At 60.4% G+C, this 19,099-nt stretch overlaps 3 protein-coding genes across 7 annotated transcripts; all 3 read right to left on the bottom strand.

Moving 5' to 3' along the window:
- Window positions 1–26: 26 nt before the first annotated feature.
- LOC134731669 (double homeobox protein 1-like) lies at window positions 27–6,547 on the bottom strand. Of its 3 annotated transcripts, none has more exons than XM_063611486.1 (5): window positions 5,016–6,487; window positions 4,409–4,506; window positions 1,868–3,566; window positions 1,261–1,358; window positions 27–422 (listed from the first exon to the last, which is right to left on the bottom strand). In XM_063611486.1, the coding sequence occupies exons 1-5, from the start codon at window positions 5,722–5,724 to the stop codon at window positions 27–29; spliced, it is 3,000 nt and encodes a 999-aa protein (XP_063467556.1). In that variant the 5' UTR covers window positions 5,725–6,487. The 3 variants fall into 3 exon arrangements, with proteins under 3 accessions (XP_063467556.1, XP_063467557.1, XP_063467558.1); XM_063611487.1 differs by having other exon boundaries at window positions 217–422; window positions 1,271–1,358; XM_063611488.1 differs by lacking the exons at window positions 27–422; window positions 1,261–1,358 and having other exon boundaries at window positions 3,350–3,566; window positions 4,419–4,506; window positions 5,016–6,547.
- Window positions 6,487–9,744, bottom strand: LOC134731673 (double homeobox protein 4-like protein 2). Of its 3 annotated transcripts, none has more exons than XM_063611496.1 (3): window positions 8,158–9,744; window positions 7,551–7,648; window positions 6,487–6,712 (listed from the first exon to the last, which is right to left on the bottom strand). In XM_063611496.1, exons 1-3 carry the CDS (start codon window positions 8,864–8,866, stop codon window positions 6,551–6,553), a joined length of 969 nt encoding a protein of 322 aa, XP_063467566.1. In that variant the 5' UTR covers window positions 8,867–9,744; the 3' UTR covers window positions 6,487–6,550. The 3 variants fall into 3 exon arrangements, with proteins under 3 accessions (XP_063467566.1, XP_063467567.1, XP_063467565.1); XM_063611497.1 differs by having other exon boundaries at window positions 6,514–6,712; window positions 7,561–7,648; XM_063611495.1 differs by lacking the exon at window positions 6,487–6,712 and having other exon boundaries at window positions 7,522–9,744.
- LOC134731569 (double homeobox protein 4-like protein 2) lies at window positions 9,628–18,322 on the bottom strand. The gene is made up of 3 exons (XM_063611019.1): window positions 18,319–18,322; window positions 10,691–11,843; window positions 9,628–9,855 (listed from the first exon to the last, which is right to left on the bottom strand). The coding sequence occupies exons 1-2, from the start codon at window positions 18,320–18,322 to the stop codon at window positions 10,912–10,914; spliced, it is 936 nt and encodes a 311-aa protein (XP_063467089.1). The 3' UTR covers window positions 9,628–9,855; window positions 10,691–10,911.
- Between the last annotated feature and the right edge of the window lie 777 nt (window positions 18,323–19,099).

Here is a 19,099-nt window from a genome sequence, read left to right as displayed (position 1 = left end):
TGGGTGTCGCCGTTGCCGTGACAGTCTCACACACGCAGGTGTGTGGCTCCCGTCGAAGAGCAGAGCGAAACCCCAGAGACAAGATACATCCCCGGCGTGATGGCCTGACGATGGATTCCCGTGTCCCCCAGCGTGGGGAGTCTGCAGTGTGGCCCGTTTGGAGGCTGGCAGGGAGGGCGAGGACAGGATGCTGCTCTTCCACCCTTCCCTGGATGTTTCGGGGTGCCCGCAGGGCTCCGGAAGCAAACCGTCAACACGGTCAGCCCCTCGGGGGGGGGGGCCGGAGAGACGTGAGCAACTGGCCCCCTTGCAGAGGGCCAAGCGACGTGGAATCCGAAATCAGGCTTCAGTCGTCCTGCGTGTGGCTCCTCTGTGGTCGGCGGTCGGGGCGGTGGGCCTGGCGCTCCGCTGCGGGGCTCGGCCTGGGGATGTGTGGTCGGTAAACGACGTGGGTGAAAACCCGACGGCAACCCGCGTCCCCGTCCGTCTTTTCTCTTTGACGGAACCGCCCATTCCTTGGGCGACGGAACCGGGGCGAACGAGTGCCCCGCCGGGCCGCGGCGGCGGCGGCGGTGGGCCCAGCCCTCAGCCCGCGCCGGGCGCTGACCGTTTTCCCGGAGCGCGGGGGTCCTGTTGCTCCAGGAGGCCGGAGACCGCTTTTTCCCCCTGCGCTCCTCCCTCTGTCCCTTGCTCCCTCCCGCCCTCCCTCTGTCCCTGGGTCCCTCTGTCATTCCCTCCGTTCCTCACTGCCTCCCTCTCTCTGTCGGTCAGTCCCTCTCTCCCTCCCTCCCTCCCTCCCTCCCTCCCTCCCTGCCTTCCAACGTCCCCTCCGCCCATCCTTCCCTCCCTCTAGGTCTCCGGTTCCTCTCTCCATCTGTGCCTGCCTTCCCTCCCGCCTGGAAGGGTCAGCATCCCGGGTGTGCCCGGGGTCGGGGGTCTGCGTTTAGCCGCCAGGCGCTCCATGGTGGCAGCTCCTGGGAGGCCGCAGAGGCGCGGGTGGGCGAGCGACGCTGGAGCGGAGGCGCAGAGCGGGCGAGCCCCGGGAGGGAGAGAAGGCCTGGACGCTGCCCGGGCCCGGTGTTTCTCGGGACCGGGGTCTCCACCCAGCCCGGGGAAGGACGCACATTGCCGGGGCGGCGGGGTCGCTGGTGGTCGGGCGGGGGTGGGGTGGCGGAAAGGCAAGAGAGCTCTGCCCGGGCTGCTCCCAGAGGAGGCCAGGTGGCTGCCCGCAAACCCGCGCGTGCGCGGTAGGCGGCCCACCTGCTGGTACCTGGGCCGGCTCCGGCTCCGGGATCCCCGGGACGCCCAGGAAAGAATGGCAGTTCTCCGCTGTGCGGGGGCTCTCACCGGGCCCAGACCTAGAAGGCAGGAATGCCAGGCGGGTCAGCCCGGAGGGAAGACACGCCCCTCCGTGCCCAGCCAGGGGTTCCCCGCGAAAGAGAGGCCACCGCCCTGCCCCGACCCCGTCCCCAGCCCGCGTCCTAAAGCTCCTCCAGCAGGGCCCGGTATTCTTCCTCGCTGAGGGGTGGTTCCAGCCCGGCGGGCTCTTCCAAGTCCTGCAGCTCCCCCGGGGCCTCGGTTTCTAGGAAAGGGTGCGCCTGCTGCAGAAACTCTGGGCACGCCAGGAGCTCATCCAGCAGCAGGCCGGAGGGCAGTGCGGACGAGCGCCCGGGCTCCTGGGGCGGTGGGGAGGGCGCCGGGACGGCTCGCTTCTGCTCCTGCCGCGCGGAGCCCTCCGGGGGCGGGGGCGCGGGCTGGGGAGGTGGAGCTGCCCCGGCTTGGGGTTCCCACGCGGCCCCGGCGACCTGGGGCCCCTGGCCCCAGCCCCACCACGGACTGCCCTGGGACGGGGGTGGCGCAAGCACACCTTGGCCCTGTGGCCCAGCTTGAGCGGGCAGGCCCGGCAGGCCGTCGCGCTGCGGGTCGCGGTCCCCCGGGCATTTGCTCGGGGGGTGCGGAGGCCACCGAGGCGCCTGAGGGTGGGAGAGCGCCCCTTCCGGAGGAGCCAGGGCGGCGTAGGCAGCATCCCCGCCTGCCGGGGCGACCGACCGGGGAGCAGGGTGACACCCGCCGGGGGCCGAGTTGCAGGGGCCGCCTGCGTGCGCCGGCGCCCTGCCACCCGGTGCCGGGTGCCTGGCCCTTCGGTTCTGAAACCAGACGTGAATCCTGGACTCCGGGAGGCCCGTCTCTCTGGCCAGTCCCTCCCTGGTGGCGATGCCGGGAAAGCGATCCTTCTCAAAGGCTCGGAGCAGCAGGGCCGTCTGGGATGGGGTGACGGAGGTCCGCTTTCGCCTGCCTTCTTGCGGGCCGCGTCTCCCCGGCCAGGGCCGAGATTCCCGCCGGTGCTGCCTCAGCTGGCGTGACCTCTCGTTCTGAAACCAGATCTGGACCCTGGGCTCCGGAGCGCCGATGGCCTGGGCCAGCCGTTCTCTGGTGGCGATGCCCGGGTACGGGTTCCGCTCAAAGCAGGCTCGCAGGGCCTGGCTTTGGCTCGGGGTCCAGGCGAGTCTCCTCCGCCGTCCTCGTCCTCGGGCTTCCGCGGGGAGGGTGCCGTCCGAAGGTGTCGGGAGAGCCATCGCGGGGAGCCCCGGCCGGAATTCCACGGACGGACCCGGGCAGAGAGAGGCCGGAGGGCTCCCCTGCTCCTCAGCCGGCCTGCGCACTGCGTTCAGGTCCAGCCAGGAGGCCGGCGCAGACAGCCAGCGGCTCTTATGAAGGCCCACAGGCAGAGCAGGCTCCACCCCTTCTTGCCTGCCGCTGAGCCCTGGGACAGCCCGCCCTCGCCCTCCGAGGGGCCCCAGGGCGCCGATGCCTGGGGCGTGGTGGCGTCGGCGGGTGGGGGGTGGGGGGGGATTGGGAGAGGAGGGGTGGGGGGGTTTGGGTGGGAGGGGTGGGGCCGGAGGCCAGAGAGACGCAGCGGAAGGGGGAGAGGGGGAAGGGGTGAGGGGGGTGGGTTTCGGGCGGGGGCTGGCTCTGCGGGCCTCTCCAGGGATCCCGCGGGAAGTGGAAGCCGCTCCCTGGGCTCCCACGCGTCTCCAGCAGGGAGAAACCAGCCTGGAAGGGTGGAGTGGAGTGTGGAAATGAACCTCCGTGTGAGTCTTGAGTTTTCCAGGCCCCCTCTCCGTGAAGACACCCAATGCCTGTGGGTGTCGCCGTTGCCGTGACAGTCTCACACACGCAGGTGTGTGGCTCCCGTCGAAGAGCAGAGCGAAACCCCAGAGACAAGATACATCCCCGGCGTGATGGCCTGACGATGGATTCCCGTGTCCCCCAGCGTGGGGAGTCTGCAGTGTGGCCCGTTTGGAGGCTGGCAGGGAGGGCGAGGACAGGATGCTGCTCTTCCACCCTTCCCTGGATGTTTCGGGGTGCCCGCAGGGCTCCGGAAGCAAACCGTCAACACGGTCAGCCCCTCGGGGGGGGGGGGCCGGAGAGACGTGAGCAACTGGCCCCCTTGCAGAGGGCCAAGCGACGTGGAATCCGAAATCAGGCTTCAGTCGTCCTGCGTGTGGCTCCTCTGTGGTCGGCGGTCGGGGCGGTGGGCCTGGCGCTCCGCTGCGGGGCTCGGCCTGGGGATGTGTGGTCGGTAAACGACGTGGGTGAAAACCCGACGGCAACCCGCGTCCCCGTCCGTCTTTTCTCTTTGACGGAACCGCCCATTCCTTGGGCGACGGAACCGGGGCGAACGAGTGCCCCGCCGGGCCGCGGCGGCGGCGGCGGTGGGCCCAGCCCTCAGCCCGCGCCGGGCGCTGACCGTTTTCCCGGAGCGCGGGGGTCCTGTTGCTCCAGGAGGCCGGAGACCGCTTTTTCCCCCTGCGCTCCTCCCTCTGTCCCTTGCTCCCTCCCGCCCTCCCTCTGTCCCTGGGTCCCTCTGTCATTCCCTCCGTTCCTCACTGCCTCCCTCTCTCTGTCGGTCAGTCCCTCCCTCCCTCCCTCCCTCCCTCCCTCCCTCCCTCCCTCCCTGCCTTCCAACGTCCCCTCCGCCCATCCTTCCCTCCCTCTAGGTCTCCGGTTCCTCTCTCCATCTGTGCCTGCCTTCCCTCCCGCCTGGAAGGGTCAGCATCCCGGGTGTGCCCGGGGTCGGGGGTCTGCGTTTAGCCGCCAGGCGCTCCATGGTGGCAGCTCCTGGGAGGCCGCAGAGGCGCGGGTGGGCGAGCGACGCTGGAGCGGAGGCGCAGAGCGGGCGAGCCCCGGGAGGGAGAGAAGGCCTGGACGCTGCCCGGGCCCGGTGTTTCTCGGGACCGGGGTCTCCACCCAGCCCGGGGAAGGACGCACATTGCCGGGGCGGCGGGGTCGCTGGTGGTCGGGCGGGGGTGGGGTGGCGGAAAGGCAAGAGAGCTCTGCCCGGGCTGCTCCCAGAGGAGGCCAGGTGGCTGCCCGCAAACCCGCGCGTGCGCGGTAGGCGGCCCACCTGCTGGTACCTGGGCCGGCTCCGGCTCCGGGATCCCCGGGACGCCCAGGAAAGAATGGCAGTTCTCCGCTGTGCGGGGGCTCTCACCGGGCCCAGACCTAGAAGGCAGGAATGCCAGGCGGGTCAGCCCGGAGGGAAGACACGCCCCTCCGTGCCCAGCCAGGGGTTCCCCGCGAAAGAGAGGCCACCGCCCTGCCCCGACCCCGTCCCCAGCCCGCGTCCTAAAGCTCCTCCAGCAGGGCCCGGTATTCTTCCTCGCTGAGGGGTGGTTCCAGCCCGGCGGGCTCTTCCAAGTCCTGCAGCTCCCCCGGGGCCTCGGTTTCTAGGAAAGGGTGCGCCTGCTGCAGAAACTCTGGGCACGCCAGGAGCTCATCCAGCAGCAGGCCGGAGGGCAGTGCGGACGAGCGCCCGGGCTCCTGGGGCGGTGGGGAGGGCGCCGGGACGGCTCGCTTCTGCTCCTGCCGCGCGGAGCCCTCCGGGGGCGGGGGCGCGGGCTGGGGAGGTGGAGCTGCCCCGGCTTGGGGTTCCCACGCGGCCCCGGCGACCTGGGGCCCCTGGCCCCAGCCCCACCACGGACTGCCCTGGGACGGGGGTGGCGCAAGCACACCTTGGCCCTGTGGCCCAGCTTGAGCGGGCAGGCCCGGCAGGCCGTCGCGCTGCGGGTCGCGGTCCCCCGGGCATTTGCTCGGGGGGTGCGGAGGCCACCGAGGCGCCTGAGGGTGGGAGAGCGCCCCTTCCGGAGGAGCCAGGGCGGCGTAGGCAGCATCCCCGCCTGCCGGGGCGACCGACCGGGGAGCAGGGTGACACCCGCCGGGGGCCGAGTTGCAGGGGCCGCCTGCGTGCGCCGGCGCCCTGCCACCCGGTGCCGGGTGCCTGGCCCTTCGGTTCTGAAACCAGACGTGAATCCTGGACTCCGGGAGGCCCGTCTCTCTGGCCAGTCCCTCCCTGGTGGCGATGCCGGGAAAGCGATCCTTCTCAAAGGCTCGGAGCAGCAGGGCCGTCTGGGATGGGGTGACGGAGGTCCGCTTTCGCCTGCCTTCTTGCGGGCCGCGTCTCCCCGGCCAGGGCCGAGATTCCCGCCGGTGCTGCCTCAGCTGGCGTGACCTCTCGTTCTGAAACCAGATCTGGACCCTGGGCTCCGGAGCGCCGATGGCCTGGGCCAGCCGTTCTCTGGTGGCGATGCCCGGGTACGGGTTCCGCTCAAAGCAGGCTCGCAGGGCCTGGCTTTGGCTCGGGGTCCAGGCGAGTCTCCTCCGCCGTCCTCGTCCTCGGGCTTCCGCGGGGAGGGTGCCGTCCGAAGGTGTCGGGAGAGCCATCGCGGGGAGCCCCGGCCGGAATTCCACGGACGGACCCGGGCAGAGAGAGGCCGGAGGGCTCCCCTGCTCCTCAGCCGGCCTGCGCACTGCGTTCAGGTCCAGCCAGGAGGCCGGCGCAGACAGCCAGCGGCTCTTATGAAGGCCCACAGGCAGAGCAGGCTCCACCCCTTCTTGCCTGCCGCTGAGCCCTGGGACAGCCCGCCCTCGCCCTCCGAGGGGCCCCAGGGCGCCGATGCCTGGGGCGTGGTGGCGTCGGTGGGTGGGGGGTGGGGGGGGATTGGGAGAGGAGGGGTGGGGGGGTTTGGGTGGGAGGGGTGGGGCCGGAGGCCAGAGAGACGCAGCGGAAGGGGGAGAGGGGGAAGGGGTGAGGGGGGTGGGTTTCGGGCGGGGGCTGGCTCTGCGGGCCTCTCCAGGGATCCCGCGGGAAGTGGAAGCCGCTCCCTGGGCTCCCACGCGTCTCCAGCAGGGAGAAACCAGCCTGGAAGGGTGGAGTGGAGTGTGGAAATGAACCTCCGTGTGAGTCTTGAGTTTTCCAGGCCCCCTCTCCGTGAAGACACCCAATGCCTGTGGGTGTCGCCGTTGCCGTGACAGTCTCACACACGCAGGTGTGTGGCTCCCGTCGAAGAGCAGAGCGAAACCCCAGAGACAAGATACATCCCCGGCGTGATGGCCTGACGATGGATTCCCGTGTCCCCCAGCGTGGGGAGTCTGCAGTGTGGCCCGTTTGGAGGCTGGCAGGGAGGGCGAGGACAGGATGCTGCTCTTCCACCCTTCCCTGGATGTTTCGGGGTGCCCGCAGGGCTCCGGAAGCAAACCGTCAACACGGTCAGCCCCTCGGGGGGGGGGCCGGAGAGACGTGAGCAACTGGCCCCCTTGCAGAGGGCCAAGCGACGTGGAATCCGAAATCAGGCTTCAGTCGTCCTGCGTGTGGCTCCTCTGTGGTCGGCGGTCGGGGCGGTGGGCCTGGCGCTCCGCTGCGGGGCTCGGCCTGGGGATGTGTGGTCGGTAAACGACGTGGGTGAAAACCCGACGGCAACCCGCGTCCCCGTCCGTCTTTTCTCTTTGACGGAACCGCCCATTCCTTGGGCGACGGAACCGGGGCGAACGAGTGCCCCGCCGGGCCGCGGCGGCGGCGGCGGTGGGCCCAGCCCTCAGCCCGCGCCGGGCGCTGACCGTTTTCCCGGAGCGCGGGGGTCCTGTTGCTCCAGGAGGCCGGAGACCGCTTTTTCCCCCTGCGCTCCTCCCTCTGTCCCTTGCTCCCTCCCGCCCTCCCTCTGTCCCTGGGTCCCTCTGTCATTCCCTCCGTTCCTCACTGCCTCCCTCTCTCTGTCGGTCAGTCCCTCTCTCCCTCCCTCCCTCCCTCCCTCCCTCCCTCCCTGCCTTCCAACGTCCCCTCCGCCCATCCTTCCCTCCCTCTAGGTCTCCGGTTCCTCTCTCCATCTGTGCCTGCCTTCCCTCCCGCCTGGAAGGGTCAGCATCCCGGGTGTGCCCGGGGTCGGGGGTCTGCGTTTAGCCGCCAGGCGCTCCATGGTGGCAGCTCCTGGGAGGCCGCAGAGGCGCGGGTGGGCGAGCGACGCTGGAGCGGAGGCGCAGAGCGGGCGAGCCCCGGGAGGGAGAGAGGGCCTGGACGCTGCCCGGGCCCGGTGTTTCTCGGGACCGGGGTCTCCACCCAGCCCGGGGAAGGACGCACATTGCCGGGGCGGCGGGGTCGCTGGTGGTCGGGCGGGGGTGGGGTGGCGGAAAGGCAAGAGAGCTCTGCCCGGGCTGCTCCCAGAGGAGGCCAGGTGGCTGCCCGCAAACCCGCGCGTGCGCGGTAGGCGGCCCACCTGCTGGTACCTGGGCCGGCTCCGGCTCCGGGATCCCCGGGACGCCCAGGAAAGAATGGCAGTTCTCCGCTGTGCGGGGGCTCTCACCGGGCCCAGACCTAGAAGGCAGGAATGCCAGGCGGGTCAGCCCGGAGGGAAGACACGCCCCTCCGTGCCCAGCCAGGGGTTCCCCGCGAAAGAGAGGCCACCGCCCTGCCCCGACCCCGTCCCCAGCCCGCGTCCTAAAGCTCCTCCAGCAGGGCCCGGTATTCTTCCTCGCTGAGGGGTGGTTCCAGCCCGGCGGGCTCTTCCAAGTCCTGCAGCTCCCCCGGGGCCTCGGTTTCTAGGAAAGGGTGCGCCTGCTGCAGAAACTCTGGGCACGCCAGGAGCTCATCCAGCAGCAGGCCGGAGGGCAGTGCGGACGAGCGCCCGGGCTCCTGGGGCGGTGGGGAGGGCGCCGGGACGGCTCGCTTCTGCTCCTGCCGCGCGGAGCCCTCCGGGGGCGGGGGCGCGGGCTGGGGAGGTGGAGCTGCCCCGGCTTGGGGTTCCCACGCGGCCCCGGCGACCTGGGGCCCCTGGCCCCAGCCCCACCACGGACTGCCCTGGGACGGGGGTGGCGCAAGCACACCTTGGCCCTGTGGCCCAGCTTGAGCGGGCAGGCCCGGCAGGCCGTCGCGCTGCGGGTCGCGGTCCCCCGGGCATTTGCTCGGGGGGTGCGGAGGCCACCGAGGCGCCTGAGGGTGGGAGAGCGCCCCTTCCGGAGGAGCCAGGGCGGCGTAGGCAGCATCCCCGCCTGCCGGGGCGACCGACCGGGGAGCAGGGTGACACCCGCCGGGGGCCGAGTTGCAGGGGCCGCCTGCGTGCGCCGGCGCCCTGCCACCCGGTGCCGGGTGCCTGGCCCTTCGGTTCTGAAACCAGACGTGAATCCTGGACTCCGGGAGGCCCGTCTCTCTGGCCAGTCCCTCCCTGGTGGCGATGCCGGGAAAGCGATCCTTCTCAAAGGCTCGGAGCAGCAGGGCCGTCTGGGATGGGGTGACGGAGGTCCGCTTTCGCCTGCCTTCTTGCGGGCCGCGTCTCCCCGGCCAGGGCCGAGATTCCCGCCGGTGCTGCCTCAGCTGGCGTGACCTCTCGTTCTGAAACCAGATCTGGACCCTGGGCTCCGGAGCGCCGATGGCCTGGGCCAGCCGTTCTCTGGTGGCGATGCCCGGGTACGGGTTCCGCTCAAAGCAGGCTCGCAGGGCCTGGCTTTGGCTCGGGGTCCAGGCGAGTCTCCTCCGCCGTCCTCGTCCTCGGGCTTCCGCGGGGAGGGTGCCGTCCGAAGGTGTCGGGAGAGCCATCGCGGGGAGCCCCGGCCGGAATTCCACGGACGGACCCGGGCAGAGAGAGGCCGGAGGGCTCCCCTGCTCCTCAGCCGGCCTGCGCACTGCGTTCAGGTCCAGCCAGGAGGCCGGCGCAGACAGCCAGCGGCTCTTATGAAGGCCCACAGGCAGAGCAGGCTCCACCCCTTCTTGCCTGCCGCTGAGCCCTGGGACAGCCCGCCCTCGCCCTCCGAGGGGCCCCAGGGCGCCGATGCCTGGGGCGTGGTGGCGTCGGTGGGTGGGGGGTGGGGGGGGATTGGGAGAGGAGGGGTGGGGGGGTTTGGGTGGGAGGGGTGGGGCCGGAGGCCAGAGAGACGCAGCGGAAGGGGGAGAGGGGGAAGGGGTGAGGGGGGTGGGTTTCGGGCGGGGGCTGGCTCTGCGGGCCTCTCCAGGGATCCCGCGGGAAGTGGAAGCCGCTCCCTGGGCTCCCACGCGTCTCCAGCAGGGAGAAACCAGCCTGGAAGGGTGGAGTGGAGTGTGGAAATGAACCTCCGTGTGAGTCTTGAGTTTTCCAGGCCCCCTCTCCGTGAAGACACCCAATGCCTGTGGGTGTCGCCGTTGCCGTGACAGTCTCACACACGCAGGTGTGTGGCTCCCGTCGAAGAGCAGAGCGAAACCCCAGAGACAAGATACATCCCCGGCGTGATGGCCTGACGATGGATTCCCGTGTCCCCCAGCGTGGGGAGTCTGCAGTGTGGCCCGTTTGGAGGCTGGCAGGGAGGGCGAGGACAGGATGCTGCTCTTCCACCCTTCCCTGGATGTTTCGGGGTGCCCGCAGGGCTCCGGAAGCAAACCGTCAACACGGTCAGCCCCTCGGGGGGGGGGGCCGGAGAGACGTGAGCAACTGGCCCCCTTGCAGAGGGCCAAGCGACGTGGAATCCGAAATCAGGCTTCAGTCGTCCTGCGTGTGGCTCCTCTGTGGTCGGCGGTCGGGGCGGTGGGCCTGGCGCTCCGCTGCGGGGCTCGGCCTGGGGATGTGTGGTCGGTAAACGACGTGGGTGAAAACCCGACGGCAACCCGCGTCCCCGTCCGTCTTTTCTCTTTGACGGAACCGCCCATTCCTTGGGCGACGGAACCGGGGCGAACGAGTGCCCCGCCGGGCCGCGGCGGCGGCGGTGGGCCCAGCCCTCAGCCCGCGCCGGGCGCTGACCGTTTTCCCGGAGCGCGGGGGTCCTGTTGCTCCAGGAGGCCGGAGACCGCTTTTTCCCCCTGCGCTCCTCCCTCTGTCCCTTGCTCCCTCCCGCCCTCCCTCTGTCCCTGGGTCCCTCTGTCATTCCCTCCGTTCCTCACTGCCTCCCTCTCTCTGTCGGTCAGTCCCTCTCTCCCTCCCTCCCTCCCTCCCTCCCTCCCTCCCTGCCTTCCAACGTCCCCTCCGCCCATCCTTCCCTCCCTCTAGGTCTCCGGTTCCTCTCTCCATCTGTGCCTGCCTTCCCTCCCGCCTGGAAGGGTCAGCATCCCGGGTGTGCCCGGGGTCGGGGGTCTGCGTTTAGCCGCCAGGCGCTCCATGGTGGCAGCTCCTGGGAGGCCGCAGAGGCGCGGGTGGGCGAGCGACGCTGGAGCGGAGGCGCAGAGCGGGCGAGCCCCGGGAGGGAGAGAAGGCCTGGACGCTGCCCGGGCCCGGTGTTTCTCGGGACCGGGGTCTCCACCCAGCCCGGGGAAGGACGCACATTGCCGGGGCGGCGGGGTCGCTGGTGGTCGGGCGGGGGTGGGGTGGCGGAAAGGCAAGAGAGCTCTGCCCGGGCTGCTCCCAGAGGAGGCCAGGTGGCTGCCCGCAAACCCGCGCGTGCGCGGTAGGCGGCCCACCTGCTGGTACCTGGGCCGGCTCCGGCTCCGGGATCCCCGGGACGCCCAGGAAAGAATGGCAGTTCTCCGCTGTGCGGGGGCTCTCACCGGGCCCAGACCTAGAAGGCAGGAATGCCAGGCGGGTCAGCCCGGAGGGAAGACACGCCCCTCCGTGCCCAGCCAGGGGTTCCCCGCGAAAGAGAGGCCACCGCCCTGCCCCGACCCCGTCCCCAGCCCGCGTCCTAAAGCTCCTCCAGCAGGGCCCGGTATTCTTCCTCGCTGAGGGGTGGTTCCAGCCCGGCGGGCTCTTCCAAGTCCTGCAGCTCCCCCGGGGCCTCGGTTTCTAGGAAAGGGTGCGCCTGCTGCAGAAACTCTGGGCACGCCAGGAGCTCATCCAGCAGCAGGCCGGAGGGCAGTGCGGACGAGCGCCCGGGCTCCTGGGGCGGTGGGGAGGGCGCCGGGACGGCTCGCTTCTGCTCCTGCCGCGCGGAGCCCTCCGGGGGCGGGGCCGCGGGCTGGGGAGGTGGAGCTGCCCCGGCTTGGGGTTCCCACGCGGCCCCGGCGACCTGGGGCCCCTGGCCCCAGCCCCACCACGGACTGCCCTGGGACGGGGGTGGCGCAAGCACACCTTGGCCCTGTGGCCCAGCTTGAGCGGGCAGGCCCGGCAGGCCGTCGCGCTGCGGGTCGCGGTCCCCCGGGCATTTGCTCGGGGGGTGCGGAGGCCACCGAGGCGCCTGAGGGTGGGAGAGCGCCCCTTCCGGAGGAGCCAGGGCGGCGTAGGCAGCATCCCCGCCTGCCGGGGCGACCGACCAGGGAGCAGGGTGACACCCGCCGGGGGCCGAGTTGCAGGGGCCGCCTGCGTGCGCCGGCGCCCTGCCACCCGGTGCCGGGTGCCTGGCCCTTCGGTTCTGAAACCAGACGTGAATCCTGGACTCCGGGAGGCCCGTCTCTCTGGCCAGTCCCTCCCTGGTGGCGATGCCGGGAAAGCGATCCTTCTCAAAGGCTCGGAGCAGCAGGGCCGTCTGGGATGGGGTGACGGAGGTCCGCTTTCGCCTGCCTTCTTGCGGGCCGCGTCTCCCCGGCCAGGGCCGAGATTCCCGCCGGTGCTGCCTCAGCTGGCGTGACCTCTCGTTCTGAAACCAGATCTGGACTGGCTTAGGGATTTTTAGTCGGCCTAGGAAATCCAGCTAGTCCTGTCTCTCAGTTCCCCCTCTCAACAGGAAAACCCAAGTGCTGTTGGGGAGGTTGGCTGACGACCACTCTAATTGCTTCCTGATGAAATGGGGCATAGTAGGGGGTTGTGCAGTTGAGATTTCCTTGGGAGTGGTGCCTTCGATGTTATTAACTTCAGAGCATGGGCTAGCAGGCCAGTCCAGAGGTGTACAGTAGATCCTAGTCATGGGCTGCATCTGGGGCTTCATTTGAAGAATGGTTTGTCATTTTACAGATTCAATTCTGGAAGAGTCAAACTTAACAAGGAGGTTAAAGACACAGGGATTGAAATGTATGAATTTCAGTACAGGGGATTATTTCTTTGGCACACTTCACAGGCCCTGACTAACTGCTTGATAGTTTTGAAAAGGCCTGGTCCAGTAAATAATAATTTGGCCATCTGATGGGTGCTATCAATGCCTAAGTGGAAGGTTTGGTGAAGGGTTTTAAGTAATTTCTATTGGTTAGCTGCAGGCAAAAGTATTTTTCTTTCTTTGGTGGCTAGCCATCTGGAGGGGAGAAAAGTATGTCCTTGTGAGGTTCCCTATTCTATTTTTCCTGCTTAGTACTGGGGCTTGGTTTCCAGGAGGGGATTACCCCATACTAGGGGTCCTTCTATAAGCATTTCTAATGGAGAGTCCCACCTTGCAGCTCTTTTCACTTCAATATCCGCTTGGCAATTCCTTTCTATTTCCCTTTCCTTTCCTGTCTGATGACCCTGGCAGTGTAAGACTGCCACCTCTTTAGGTTTCTGTACAACCAATTATAATCTCCTGATGGCTTCCTGATGTTTGATAGGTGTTCCCTCAGAAGTTAGGAATTCCCTAGTGGTCCACCCTAGGGGCATGAAGGAAAGGCTTTTATGAGGTGCATGAGAAAGCAACCCAAGTTCAAGAATTGGTTACACTTATGTAGTCACCTTATTTGAACTATCCAGATGGAAATTTCCTGGTTATGTAATCAGAGGTTAATTGGAGGTTTATAATTTGTTAAGCCTGCATTTAGTTTCATGCTAAGGTAGTGATTTATAGGAAAGGTATTTGGGTTAGGTTTTAGATTTTTTTTTTTTTTTTTTGAGATGGAATCTCGGTCTGTCACCCGGGCTAGAGTGCAGTGGCATGATCTCGGCTCACTGCAAACTCTTCCCCCCAGGTTCAAGTGATTCTCCCACCTCAGCCTCCCGAGTAGCTGGGATTACAGGCGCGTTCTAATTTTTGTATTTTTAGTAGAGACGAGGTTTCACCATCTTGGCCAGGCTGGTCTTGAACTCCTGACGTCATGATCCACACGCCTCAGCCTCCCAAAGTGCTGGGATTCAGGCGTGAGCCACCGCGTCCGGCCAGATTTTCTTTTTTAAACTATGAACACAGGGCACTAGAGCCACTTTAGTCTAATTTTCTGCTCTTTAATTATTTTAACACTCCAGAGGAGGACTGGGTTTCCCCTGTGTTTTTCTAATGTATGGCAAGCAGGATCTCTAGTCAACCACCCTGTTTCCCAGCCTAACTCAGGCTTGCAGTAAAATTATAAGTTCCCCCTTTCTTTGTTGCATTCTCGAATGCAATAAATGAATGGTGGTGTGCGCCTGTAATCCCAGCTACTGAAAAGGTTGAGGCAGGAGGATTGCTTGAACCTGGGAAGCAGAGGTTGCAGTGAGCCAAGATCATGCCACTACATTGCAGCCTGGCCCACAGAGCAAGACTCTGTCTCGAAAAAAATAAAAATAAAAATAAATAAAGTTAGCCAGGCATGGTGGTGCATGCCTATAGTCCTAGGTAATTGAGACGTTGGGGCAGGAGGACTGCTCAAACCCAAGAGGCTAGGGTTGCAGTGAGCTATGATTATGCCATTGCACTTCAGGCTACGTAAAAGAGTAAGATTCTGGCCGGGCGCAGTGGCTCACGCTTGTAGTCCCAGCACTTTGGGAGGCCGAGGCGGGTGGATCACGAGGTCAGGAGATCGAGACCACGGTGAAACCCCATCTCTACTAAAAATACAAAAAATCAGCCGGGCGTAGCCAGGTGCCTGTAGTCCCAGCTACTTGGAGAGGCTGAGGCAGGAGAATGGTGTGAACCCGGGAGGCGGAGCTTGCAGTGAGCCAAGATCGCGCCACCGCACTCCAGCCTGGGTGAGAGAGCAAGACTCCATCTCAAAAAAAAAAAAAAAAAAAAAAAAAGAGTAAGATTCTGTCTCAAAAAATTAATAATAAAAGTTTTCTAAATTGTTTAAGAAATAAATCGTGTAAGAAAAGGGAAAAGAAAAAAATCTCTTTTTTCATTTTCAAATGGGAGAATAGAGCCTCTCATTTCTAATTTGTATTTCCTTCTGCAAAATCTTGGTCTAGGCCCATGGTCTTGAACTGCTGGACATCTGAATTTTAGTAGGTGCTGGATTCAGGCAACTGAGGGGTGGCCTTGGGCACACTGTGTGCACAATAGAAAAAGGTTTGTGGGGAACTGAAAGGTAAAAGAGGGGAAGATGCCATTAAGAACTCACAAGTGGGAGACAATACAGTGTTGGTGGAAGGACTGGTTCGTGCTACAGATACTGACCTAGGTGAAACTTTGCTCTGACTTATTTCTATGTCCATGCAGGAAAATGAGATTATGATCAGGTGGCACAGAAGCCTGGGATGGTGAAAAAACGAGGTTGCCACTGCAGATTCGAGGTCTGAGGTAGAGCATATGCCAGGGGTCTTGTAGGCAGGTGTGTGGGTTTTTGGTGGGAAAGTCTATGAGGAAAGGTAGCGTGGCCAACAATCTTGATGCTGAAGCCTTGTCCTGGGACGGGCTTGACCACATCAACATGCAGTGGGTATGTTCAGTGAGTGAAAACCATGTGGTGGCCACAGGTTGGCAGGAGGGCAGAGGGCATCTATTCTCAGAACTTCTTCCCTCAAAGTCCTCAGTCCTCACCCTGGGAGGACTCCTGGAACCATGGGGCAATGCATGGTGTAGCAGCCTGTGTGCAGAGCAGAATCTACCTTCCCCGAGACACCTGGAGTCTCTCTCCAGACCAGGCCCCCACATTGTCTTCCTTCTTGCAACAGTTTTGATCCTAAATGTGTAAAGTTCCCTGAAAACCAACTGATTCTCCAACACCCACTTGTTGCCCAAAAATTTAATTCTGACACAACTCAGATTTGCACAGACCCAACTAATTCAGGGCTGAGTCCCACATCACACTGTCACTGCAGAGGTGAGTCACAGGTCCAGGAAGCCCATCTATACTTCTGAGCTATTGTCTATAAATCTGAGACTCCTGTAAACCCCTCTTCAAGTTTAGTAATTTGATAGAGCTACTCAAAAAACTCAACAAATAACTCTTATATTTACCACTTTATTATAAAAATACAACTCTGAAACAGCCAAATGGAAGAGATGTCTAGGGCAAGGAAGAGTGGTGGGGGAAGGTAATCCTGGAAATACCTGTAATTAATTAAAGAAATTCCCCCATTCTTTGTGTTCTCAAAGAACAGCTTAATGAAAAGAAACGTGCTTTCCATGATGACTTAGAGGACGCTCCCCTCTACTTTTTTTTTTTGACCTATCAAAAGGATGGACACAGATTGCAAATTCCCATTTTTAATAATGAACAACCAGGTCAGTAATTTAGTCTTCAGTGGTCAAAACAAAGTACTTGTTAACAAAACTTTGCTTGTTTCTCTTCTTCCCACCAGCCCCTGAACTTTGACTCACCCACAGCCTGAGTGAACCTACAACCCATATTTATACACACCCTCCTAAGAACAGGCTGACTTCAAGGTGAAACATTATCTTATCTGGGATCTGATTTTGCTACTCTCCATCCTGTGCTTCCCTTTCAACCTTCTTTGTAAACTTGTTTTCTCCTCCCTATGAAATAAAGCCTCTTTCCACCTAACCTTTGAAATCCTCAAAGATCTTATCATTTGTACTTTTTCTTTGTTGCAATACTTCTTAACTTCTTATGTAAATCCAAATTAGTTTCATTTGACAAAGTCTAGAAACAGTCTCAGGACACTAGCAGTTCCATTCTAGAAAGAGTCTCCCGACATTTCTTCTATCTCAACCTCAACTGCATCTGCCTGTGAACTTCCAGCTTACCAAGGCTCTATATCTTCTGGCAGTGATCAACGCTCTTTCCACGGTGGATGTGAGCAGGCTCGGACATCTGCAGGGCAGACCCCCAGGAAGAATCAACTTGGCCTTCAGTGGCCCCCATTTGCAGGCTTAAGATTGGCCTTAGATTTTAATCAGTGGGCTAAGACTTCTACTTCCCAGTTAGAGTCATTCATTTAGTTTTCAATTTAAAAAATACTTCACGTTTGAAGAATCCAGCAAAGATTATTCAAATCTAAGGTTTAAAGGAGAGAAAACTATGGTCAGGTGGGCAGATCACCTGAGGTTGGGAGTTCGAGACCAGCCTGACCAATATGAAGAAAGCCTGTCTCTACTAAAAATGCAAAATTAGCCAGGCGTGGTGGTGCATGCCTGTAATCCCAGTTACTTGGGAGGCCAAGGCAGAAGAATCGCTTGAATCCAGAAGGAGGAGGTTGCAGTGAGCTGAGATCATGCCATTGCACTCCAGCCTGGGCAACAAAAGTGAAACTCTGTCTCAAAAAAATAAAGAAATTATAAAGGGCTTACATCTTATACATCGTATACCTCAACAAAGAAAGCCAAAGTATCTATCCCTTTGAGAAAATAAACATGTAATGTAATTATGTTCATAACAAATCATGTAGTAAACAATTAATCATATGTGAACACTTCCAGGAGGTGCCAAGTCGCAGCTCCTAAAACTTAGCATTACTCTCAAACATCCAGATAGCAGCATACAGAACAGAGATATTCACTTTCACAAATTCTCTATTTTGAAAAACAGAACAACTGATGTTATGATAAATTTATGTAATTTGATAATTAATCTACCTCACGTGCTTGTGGTTATGTATTTATTTCCTACCACTGTAGTGGAAGAGCGACTATCCCTATCTTTACACCTGGTACCGTTTTCAACAGTGAGCTGTGGGATTCAGCTTGAAAGTACCTGTTAAACAAACAAAAAACAGACCTGGGAAACTTACTGTACTCATTCTGCTAAAGAAATAGGTAAGTAACAATTTTTAACAAATGAAATATATTATTACTTATTTTTTTCAAAATTAACCAACTTAATGTGCTTCGTAAATATTTTCTTACCTTTCAAGCTCTACTGATAAAATGTAATTTACAGTTAATTAAAAACAAGTTAAAAAAAGTACAAAAATATTTTCAAGGTGACAAAATTAGGAGGTGACAATGCTGATTGAAACACAGACATATCTGACTCAAGTGTCAAGTCAACCATTCTATCACTTAGGACATTTTCCCCACTCCCATCTGGCTCAGTGAAGTGGGTCATGACAGTCCTACCAAGAGCCACTACTCTCTGCTCCACTGTGTCCCTGAGGTGCATTTCCTTTGCAGGTATTTGCGCTGCCTCACTGGGTTGGGTTTTCCTTACCCTTTGAAATATTTTCTCCCCCTTCGCCAATCTGAGATCATCTTTTCCTCCATACCACCATCCAATTGCCTGGCCTGCAAGTGTCTCTAAGGAATAGTAACTAAGTGTTGGGGTAAGAAAATATTAATGTACTAAGGGGTTTGCTTTTAGAGTAAGGGTACACCTGGAGATTCCTTCCAGGCACAGTGCATCCAACCACTCCACAAAGAGGCTGCATTCCCATACCTTGGGCTGTTCCCTGAGAGGAAATGACACAAGGGATGTTATTTACTAGACACTTCAGGAGTCATGGCCACTGTTGGCGTCTTGGGGAATCCTCAGTTTTGAAACTCAAAGCCAAGAAAATAACACAGGATGTCTGAGGATGTATTGCCCTGTGAAGTTTCCAAAGTGAAGCCGCAACCCACAGACATTCTGATGAGTTGTCTGTGCCAAAGGAAGATTAAAGGAAGGGGCACAAAGGTTTTTCTTTTTTTTGTGGGGTGTCAGGGGATTATTCTCTACTTTCATCTCTTGTAAAATGTTTACAAATGAAAGATCCTTTCTCAAAAAGTGCCATCAACTGCTCTTTGAAATAATGATGAATTAAAATACTGCGTCTGGAATGTACAGTAAAGAACAGTTGATAATGCTGTGAATTATTCAAGCTTAGTTGCTGTTGGTGACTGTCAGGAAAGAACTGGATATTTAAAATCTGACTGTAAGCCAGAGTCAGGCTGGGGCAACAGGGTGGTAGATTTGAGGCTCTGCTTGCCACACATTTGGAAAATGCATGAGAAAACTCGTTATCTTTTGGAGTGTCAGAATAACTAAAAAACAGGCAATTAGATTGAGGTGGCTTTAGTGCTCTGAGCTCTGGCTGGAGCGACAGAAAAAGGCCCCCCTAGATCCAAAAAGCTGCCCCCTCTTCTCCAGCTGTGCACATGATTAGACAGTTTCCACTCCAGCACCCATGATCGGATATAGTTCAATTCCCCACCCCACCCCCTCAGGCCATGAGTGACATATGTGATTTGACACTGGGTTGAATAAAGCAAGAATTATAGTTTTTTCCTGGATCCTTTCCTGGCAGGGCTTCCTCCGTGCACTGGAAACTGGCCCTGCCTGTAAAAGATTCGCATTTACATTTGTATGTAAAGTTATCTTTATTTATGAATAATGTATATGTGTTATTCATAAATGGAAGCAACATAATGACAATTATTTTAAAATTTCAGATTTTTTACTTTCGTGGCATCCATGCTTTGGAGTACGCAGTCTGAGATTTCAAAAGGGTGGCAATTCTCTAAGAAATAATATGTGAGGCACATGTGAATTTTGAATTTTCTAGTAGCTACATTTTAATAAAGACTCTCGGCATGCTAGCCTGTGAATGTAGTTCTAACTATTAGGGAGGCTGAGGTGGGAGGATTGCTTGAGCCCAGGAGTTTAAGACCAGCCCTGGCAACATAGCGATACCCTATCTCCACACGCAAAAAAAAAATTTAAAAAATTAGCCAGGCCTGGTGGTGCATGTCTTCAGTCCCAGCTACTCAGAAGGCTGAAGCTGGAGGATCACTTGAGCCTGGGAGGTCAAGGCTGCAGTAAGCCATGATCACACCACTGCACTCCAGCCTGGCTGACAGAGTAAAACCCTATCTCAAAAAACTGATCTCTGGAGAAGGCATTTTCTTTTTCTGCAATGTAGCCAAACAGCTAAGTATGTCTTGAAGTCATCCTTTAAATTTTAAC

Source organism: Symphalangus syndactylus, chromosome 10 (genome assembly GCF_028878055.3).
Source record: "Symphalangus syndactylus isolate Jambi chromosome 10, NHGRI_mSymSyn1-v2.1_pri, whole genome shotgun sequence".
NCBI classification, from domain to species: Eukaryota; Metazoa; Chordata; class Mammalia; order Primates; family Hylobatidae; genus Symphalangus; species Symphalangus syndactylus.
The sequence above is the reverse complement of the archived record's forward strand: the minus strand, read 5'-3'. Positions and strand labels throughout refer to the sequence as shown.